The 8,632-nt window shown below is 50.2% G+C and overlaps 1 protein-coding gene across 5 annotated transcripts; it reads right to left on the reverse strand.

Moving 5' to 3' along the window:
* Positions 1–296: 296 nt before the first annotated feature.
* Positions 297–5,021, reverse strand: Hmgb3 (high mobility group box 3). 5 transcript variants are annotated; one of them, XM_021154491.3, is made up of 5 exons: positions 4,759–5,021; positions 2,745–2,899; positions 2,384–2,523; positions 1,676–1,850; positions 297–1,273 (listed from the first exon to the last, which is right to left on the reverse strand). In XM_021154491.3, exons 2-5 carry the CDS (start codon positions 2,892–2,894, stop codon positions 1,136–1,138), a joined length of 603 nt encoding a protein of 200 aa, XP_021010150.1. In that variant the 5' UTR covers positions 2,895–2,899; positions 4,759–5,021; the 3' UTR covers positions 297–1,135. The 5 variants fall into 5 exon arrangements, with proteins under 5 accessions (XP_021010150.1, XP_085694289.1, XP_029329651.1 ...); XM_085838163.1 differs by having other exon boundaries at positions 2,745–2,895; positions 4,947–4,966; XM_029473791.2 differs by having other exon boundaries at positions 4,712–4,956.
* Positions 5,022–8,632: the final 3,611 nt, after the last annotated feature.

Here is an 8,632-nt window from a genome sequence, read left to right on the forward strand (position 1 = left end):
GGGCCAAGGGTCAAAAGGGGTCGGGTTGGAATACCTCTTGCCTCATAAAGAAGTCATGATGGCAGGCAGAGATTTTTACCTAAGGGCTTGTTTTCCTGTATCTCTGTAGGCTGTAAACCATTATCTATGGTATGAACAGTGCCAGACACAAATCAAGGGACTTCAGGTAATACCCACCCACCCCCATCTGTCCTTAGGTGGAAAAAACCTTAGCAGTTTTAGAAGCACAAGAAAGCAACTTGACAAAGACTGGTGAGTCAGAAATTTAGGCCGTTGTAATACAGAACAGTTTTAAAAATGTAATACTGTTTATTTAACTTCAAAAACATTTCAGCATTCTAAACATACAAAAAATAACAGAATGTTGCAAATTGCGTTTAGGTCCAGAGGGTTCTTGAACTTCCATTGATGCAGTAGTTCTTTGCTTTGCTGACAATGATGACTGCTACAGTTTCTTTAAAAAGTTTCAAACCTACTGCACTTAACTAAAGAAAAAACTCCAAACACTTCTCATGCCGGCCGACCCCTCCCCCCTTTCCACAACTAAGAATGTCAGCAGAATGCTATGCCACTATATACAAACACAGGACAACCTGAAGCTAAATGGATGCCCACCGCAGTATCAACAGGTCCAGCCTCACAGTGCACGCCCTGAGCTACGGCCCCCTCCAAAAGGCATCTTCCCCTCACAGCCTCCACGCCAAACAAGGAGCATCAAGAATCTGTCTGGGTTGTTGTGTTCTCTTTACAAACTCTAGATATGTACAGTTGACAACTCGGGATTGCTAGCCAATAGCCATATAGTTAACACTACGTTACGAGTTGAGAACAAAATCCAGAAACGTCTTCAAATGCCTTGTCACACCAACAGCAAAGTGCACTGAGTGAGGAGGACGCGAGAGTGCCTTTTCATTTTAAAAATGTTTGGAGCTATGTACAACTTTGATACAGTTTCAGGGCGCTCCGGACACCCACGGCCACTTCATGTAAACCACTGACACTTTGAGAAACTACAATATGATCGTGATCAAATTTTGTAATTAAACCTAACAAGGGCAATAGACACGACTCAAATCAGAGATGTGTCAATCACAGCGCTCTCCTACTCTAAGGTATTCACAAGGAGACAGAGCTTTTATTCATCTTCCTCCTCTTCCTCCTCCTCTTCTTCCTCTTCCTCCTCCTCTTCCTCTTCTTCCACCTTTTTCCGGGCAACTTTAGCAGGACCCTTGGCACCATCAAACTTCCCTTTAGACTTATAGTCAGCAACATCCTGGAAGGAACAGGGGCGCATGGGAAAAGAGGCTAAATTCTAACAGCTCTTAGTGCTGAGGGTTGCTTAAGAAAGCAAACAGGGCAATGATTTCCATATGTAAATGTTTCTTGAACATCAAATTTTCAAGTCAATGGGCCTCCCAGTGTTCTTTTAGTCATGTTAATAACTCAAAGCCTTTCTCCTCTAAGGGTGGGGTGCGGTTTACAGTTTTAAATAGAGGAGTGGGGGTTTAATGAGGGGAGGGTGAGAGAACTGTCAGAAGCAAAATCATCAGCACACATTGCTATCCTAAGGAGAACTGGACCTCGGCCCGCCGCCAAGGCCGCCAAGGTGTGAGCTCCAGCCAGTCTCCTCCAGCAGAGCAGCGCCACACAGGAAAGCTTCAGGCCCGTCCCTTACCTTCTCATACTTCTCCTTCAGCTTTGCTGCCTTGGTGACGTAAGGCTGCTTTTCATTGTCACTTAAGTTATTCCACATCTCACCCAGCTTTTTTGCCACATCTCCAATGGAGATGCCAGGGTTTGTGGATTTGATCTTGGGGCGGAATTCAGAGCAGAATAAGAAAAATCCAGACCTTTGGACAGAAATGTATATAAATCAGTTATGTACCAAAAAAAAAAAAAAATCTAGAGTCTACATACACACCCCCTTTCTTCTTGTAGCTATCTATGTAACACAAGCCCGATTTAAAATTTCCGTCCCGCATTCTCCAGCCCAAGTGCTGGGCTTACATATAAGGGAGGCACGCATAAACAAACCACCAGGAGATGTAACTACTTCTTGCCATGGTTTCTCCTCTCAGGCATAGAATCACTGCATTCAATGCTATATCGGAAGAGTTTAGAACACTCACTAAATGCAAAGTACAGTGTGTCTTTCTCTTCCAATTGCTTGGTAAAGGAAAAGTAATACAACTAAGGGCTCTGGTGTATAGAAGTAGGAAGGACCAGATGGCTACCTCTGCAATCCCAAAGATGAAATCTTAACTATAGGCAAGCTCTGAATCCAAAGTGGAATATTTAGAAGCTTCTGTCTCACCATTTTCTAAGGTTCTTTCAAGCAAAAGGAAAGCTTTCAACTGTTATTCCATATCTTATAGGCACTTACGGAGGTCTTTTGGGGGCATTCGGGTCCTTCTTCTTCTTGCCTCCTTTAGCTGGTCCATAATCTTTCATCTCCCGATCATAGCGGACTTTATCTGCCTTTGCCATTTCATCAAACTTCGATTTCTCTTTGCTAGACATGGTCTGCAAAAAACAGAACTTATTAAATTCCTAGATGCAATGGAACCCAGTGGTTTTGTAATTCAGGTGGAAGCTATAGAACCCCCTTGCAAGAAAAAACGCTCTGTCCTTAATTTTTAATGCAGAGGAAAAAAAACCAGCCAACCAATTGGGACAAGTGTGCAAGTGAGCAAATCCCAAATGTAAAATGCAAGCACTAGCCTACGAGTCAAAGACCCAAATACCTTCCACCTCTCAGAGCACTTCTTGGAGAACTCGGCAAAATTGACGGGAACCTCTGGGTTTTTCTTCTTATGTTCTTCCCTGCATGTCTGCACGAAGAAGGCATAAGCAGACATCTTGCCCTTTGGTTTCTTGGGGTCACCTTTAGCCATCCTGACTGATGTATGCATAGAAGACAAAGAGAAGAAAAAACAATGAAGAACAGATGAGAAGTAAAAGAGAAACCAAGGGCAAAGCCCACTTAACGTTCTCAGTAGGACCTCTCCCACCCAGCTCCTGACACCGGTGGCAGCAGTAGGCGGAGGAAGAAATCAGCTTCACTGTTGCTTGTCATTTAACTTTTGACCAGCATGAAGCGCGCTGGTTTACAAGTTACTTCTCTAGAGTGATCACTAAGTTCTTCAAATGGGGATAACATAAGGTGGGGTGCTGAGCACTGCACAATACTGAACTGCTACTATTCTGTAGTTTCTACAATCAAAAGTCTATAAAGAACTAATGGGAAGGCACATTTGTAGACAGGGTAGGTAACAGGAGATAGAATTCATTTCAGCTAGGTGGTTGTCCCTTTAATTCTTACGTTTAAATGGGAAATCAAAGGAAACGTAAATTGGAACAGATGTGAAATGCAGGGTTGCTGATATATCTGCTTTATAAAAATGGCTTTTTAGAATGCTCGTGATCTGTAAAGCAAGCAGGTATCTTCATAATAATACGTGAAACCTGTCACTTCTTCACCAGGAAAAGGGGGGGGGGGAGGGACATCAAAAGGACCAGTCTTTCCCCTGTGTAATGCAGTAATGCAGGTCTAACCAGGAACACTTTCTCCAAAGTTTCCAAATAAAATGCAGCTGTGGCGTGTCATCCTCTCTGTCCCCCCCACCCCCGCCCGCTTCCCGCCATCTTTTCCTTTTCCCACACCCAAGGTCATCATGTAAAACTAAAGCATTCCCCTTGACATCAAAGGCCCGCGGGGCTGAATTAAAGCCCAGCCGCGGTATCCCGGGTGGGGCGGGCCCCCGCACCCGGGCGTCCAGGCCAGCAGCAGACAGCCCATGTCGGGCCACGTCCCCGTTGCTCCGGACACCCATAATTCACCTTCCATTTTGTCCAAAGCCTGGGGGTGAAAGAAAGTGCCTGTAAAATCCGCTGCTGCCACCCCCGGGCCGAGCGCGGTGCCGGGGGCGGCGGCGGCGCGGGGGGAGGGGGGGGGGGACGTGGGGCCCGGCGGGCGACAGTCGCGGACGCCGCGCCTCTGAGCCCCGCTCACTAAAATGGCTGATCCGCGCGCGGCCGGCGCAGGCGGCGACGGCGGTGAACAAAGCGGCCCGGGCCCCGCCACCGTCGCCCGCTCGCCGGCCCCCACCCCGCCCCGCCCCGCCCCACGCGGGCAGCCCGAGGGCGCGGAGCCGCCAGCCCGGCCTCCCCGCCCCCGACGCGGGCCGCACTCTTCGGGATAACAAAGGCGCCCATGCAGCCATGACGCTCCGCGTAGCGGGGCCCGCGGCAGCGCCCCCGGTCCCGAATGCTGTCCAGCACCGCGGCAGAGCCTGCCGCCAGCTCCCTTGGCGGCCTCGCCTGAGTCCGCACTAACCGTACTCCTCCCGCCGCCGCGCAGGCGGCACCTGCCCCCAGCCCCCCCCGCCCCCGGGCGCTCCGCGACGGCCATGTTCACGCAGAGCCACCGGCTCAGCCCGCGGACCCGCACCGTGTCCGGCCCTGCCTTCCCGCGAACTTTGCCCGCGCCTCTGTCCCCAGCAGCACGGCCGCTCCCTGCGGAGTCGCTCCCCGGCTGGGGCGCGCCCAGCACCCTTCCCGCCGTCGCCGGGACGCGCGCCGCCAGAGCCCGCAGCCGCCTCTCGCTCGCCACGCTACCGCAGCTGCGGAACATCTGGCCAGGGGCTGCCGAGCCGCGGCTGCTGCCCCTGGGGGCGCCCGCCGAGCGCGGCTCCGCGTAGAGGGCCGAGACCTGAGAAGCAGCAGGCTGGAGCGCAGGCACTGGAAAAGTTGAGGCACCTGAATTGCGTCTTCCTTCTTGGCCACCTAGCAGCAGAGAAGGAGAAGGGGCGGCAAGGACGCGGGAGTGGAGACAGCCAGAGTGGTAGCGGCGCGCTCGCGGAGGCGCGGGCGGAAAGTTGTGCAGGCGCCGCTGCAGCTGCAGGAGCGGCGGCGGCGGCGGCGGGCGAGGGCGGTGCGAGACGTACCTGTATTGTTCGCTAGTCTGGGCAGCGCAGGGCACGACGCGCGGCTCAGCGCTCCCCAGCCTCGCGCTAGCTGCCTCCACGAGAGCCGCCTGATTGGCCAGCGGGCTCCGCCGTTTAAAACAACCTCCTCGCCTGGCCATTGGCTGCAGGCCTCATGCATATTAAGCAGCTGCCCGTGCCCATTGGGCGCGGCCTCTGGGCTCATTCATTCAAACAGAACAACCCGCGGTCGCCTGCTGTGAAGGCAAAACACAGAATAATGTCTTTCTCTCCAACCCACCTCCCGCACCGCCCTAGCGGAGCTGAAGTGCATCTCCAAGGACTTTGGAGAGGTGGCCCCGAGGTTCCCGCAGGCCTCGGCCTCTGGCATGAGAAAAGTGAGGTCGAGCTCAGCTGCTCTGCCCTCTGCTCCCGCGGCACCACACTCTGGCCGCCCCTTGCTCTCTTCACTGCCCCGAGAAGCCCCCTGGCCGTTTGGAGATGGCCAAAGGTCCACCTGTGCCCAGCTGTGATGCTGCAGGGGCCCGACTGCAGGCGCGTACTCGATGCCCAGCCATGAGCCAACAGTCGCAGCAACCTCGCAGAAGCCAACTTTTGACGCCTACCCAAAAGGCACTGACTGTGCCTTTGTGGATACTATTCAATGATGCTCTTTCCAGTAATTGACAAGAGTCTCTGTGTAAATACCCGCAGTTGTGGAAAAGTCGGCCTAGGATAACTAGGACAGGAAAATGGACCTGACAAGAGCAGAAATTTTTTTTGAGAAACGGCAGTTTTCTGAGCAAGGGGTATTACAGAATAACACAGGCTCCCTTATGACTGCCCCATGCAGGCAAACATTTCTCTTTTTCCCTGATAATCATCTGGTGACTAAAAAAGGTATTTCAGCGATAGACTAAATGGCACAGGTGTGTAGATTTTGCCACTGGCTGGAGGTGTAGATGGCCCTGGAGAGCCCGACAAAGAGTCATCCCTGCTTGAAAACCATCTGAGAAAGCTAAAGTTGTAGCACAGCAGTGCAGCACTTGTGTGTGGGGTTTAATGCCCCCACTAAAAAATATTTAAAAATATCTCCAGGCCCTTGTGTCCTGGAATTACCACAAGTTTCTGAAAGGGGCTGAAGAAAAAGAAAGGGTGGGAAGAATGTTGTAAAAGTCAACAAAAGCTGGAGACAATAAAATCAGAGTCATCGTTCAAGCCCTCATTTTTGTTCCATCTTATGATCAGGCAGAACTTTTCTAGAGATAGACAGTTTCAGTTCCAACTCTATTCTAAACAGCCCCACCTGCTCAAGTAGGGCTGCCTTCCCGCCAACCCATACTATCTGGTCAATTATCTAGAGAGTAGACTGGTTTTGTGGAATCTGACCTCTTAACCAAAGCATCAAAGTCTCTCACATACCAGACATTTGTAGGCCAGACAGTCAGAATGGACTCTTAAAATAGACAAGACCCCTCTCTTGTACAGCATTCTGGCCACACGGGAAAGTTGAACTTAACACTCCTAGAAAGACCAAACAAAGTAAGAGTGTCTCCAACCACACAGCTAGACCCTTGCTTCTCCATAGCACCCCAGAATCTTCTTTTCCCCACCACACCCACTCGCTCCTGACCTGCTCCTTCCCTACGCCACTGGTGACCCCCTTTCTGTATACATACTTCAAAAAAGGAAGTTTATTGTTTTCATTGAAAGGAATTTTCATTATCTCTTCTTAAGAGTCATACTGCTGGATGTGGTGGCACAAGCCTTTAATCCCAGCACTCGGGAAGCACAGGCAGGCAGATCTCTGTAAATTTGAAGTCAGCCTGGTCTACACAGTGAGTTCTAGGCCAGTCAGGGCTACATAGAACACACACACACACACACACACACACACACACACACACACACACACACATATCATGCCAAGTGTCTATATACTTTTCTGATTCCTTCACTCCTTCCTCATGGGCTCCTATGGAGAGGTTCCTCATAGCCTCCTGGCCCTCTCTAACAGCATGCCAGAAAGTAGACTGTGTCCTAGTGGGTTCCTATCTCACAAAAGCTCTCAGAATTTAAAGCCATGTGTATATATTAAATACCCACTAATATCCAGGCATAGAATAGCATGCCTATAATCAATACTAGAAGGCTGAGAATTTAACAGGAGGTGGATGAGGTGAGGGAGTAGGGCTAGAAGGAAGGAACAGGGCAATCGGTGGTTTGGGGCTCTGTCATCAATGTCCTAATATGCACTTTAACATGTCATATCGCTTTTCCCAGAGGCACAGCCCAGTCTGCTTTCAGGAACTGAGAGGTTGTGTCCTTCCAGTGTGCAGCAAACGGCAGCTGGTACCTACTGGCTTAGCAGTAAAAGTGGAAAGAGCACCTATAACAATTAAGCATGTGAGCCACTGGCCAAGAAGCAGAAGGGCGCTCCAGGCCTCAGCCATGGCCCTCTAGGGAAAGCATTTCCAGCTGTCACTCAGCTCTGAGGCTCAGAACCAGGCAAGGCCTATTCACAAAAGACAACCACTAGCCAGAATCCCTTAAGCTGCTTCACTGCCTAGAGAAGTTATGAAAACATCAAAAGTAAATACGAAATGGGATAAAGTGTGGCAAATGCTATTTAAAGAGGTTTCCAATCCCTGTCAGTTGAAGGCCCCCAAAAGATTAAGCAGAATCTTCATCATTCAATAAAAAGGAACGCCTAGGCCATGGAGTGTTCCCCACCCCACTCCTGAAAGTAACCCCCCAAAATCTCACTAATGTACTAAACTAGGCTTGTCTTGTGTGGGGCTATTTTTTAGGACATTCCCAATTCAAAATCAACCATTCGGCCCTAACTAGAGATAAGTCAAACTGGATTGCTTCTGTTTAGGGGTGAGGAGCCATGGAACTTGATAGCAAGTGCAGTATCCTAAATCCCTGCTGGAAGTGCAGGTGAAGATAAAGCAGGAAAAGGGAACATTTGCAGTATCCCTGTTGTGGCAGTGGCTGCTGCTGCTGCTGCTGCTGCCGCTGCCTCTGCCATTGTCACTGCCCCCTGCCTCAGCTGGCTTCTTCCCTTTCATCTTAAGAGCTAGATGACAATAATGATGATGAGGGCACACAGTGAAGCCCAGCTTCTGGAACACTTGATTGGGAGGAGTGGGGCTACAGAAGGAAGAACACACCCAATCAGGCATTACCCTCTGTCTTCTGATCTTGCTCCCCTAACATGGCTTCTGATTATGTGATGAGCCAGCATATGTTGCTGGCTAATTTAAATATTTATGGTGGATTTTCAGATTACTTCTTAGCATGCCAGAATGTTGACACCCTATAAATCGTGGAACTTCCCAGGTGGAAGGCCCATTAGTATCTAGTGTGATTTTTTTTCTGCCTAGCTGTCTAGATGGAGAATTTAGTCCCCGAGAGAGCCAAATGGTGGCTCAAGGTCATATAGGCATTTGTGGCAGAGATGCTAGCTCATTTCTCAGGGTGCTGGCATTGCACCACACCAAAAGCCTCTCCCAAGAGAGTGGGGACTAGCAAGCTGCCAATGCTTTGGAAACAGATGGGGGGGGGGCATGTTGCTCTTTTCAGAGAAAAAGGAGGCACATCATTCTCTGAGAAGGACAGTGAAGGAAACAGATAGAAATGGTGTGATGGTCAGGTACAGGCTGAACAGAGTGCCTGTCATTGCTGGTCCTCCCACATGACAG

The sequence above is a fragment of the Mus caroli genome, unplaced genomic scaffold, assembly GCF_978045245.1.
Source record: "Mus caroli unplaced genomic scaffold, Mus_caroli_1 scaffold_5, whole genome shotgun sequence".
Lineage (NCBI taxonomy): Eukaryota > Metazoa > Chordata > Mammalia > Rodentia > Muridae > Mus > Mus caroli.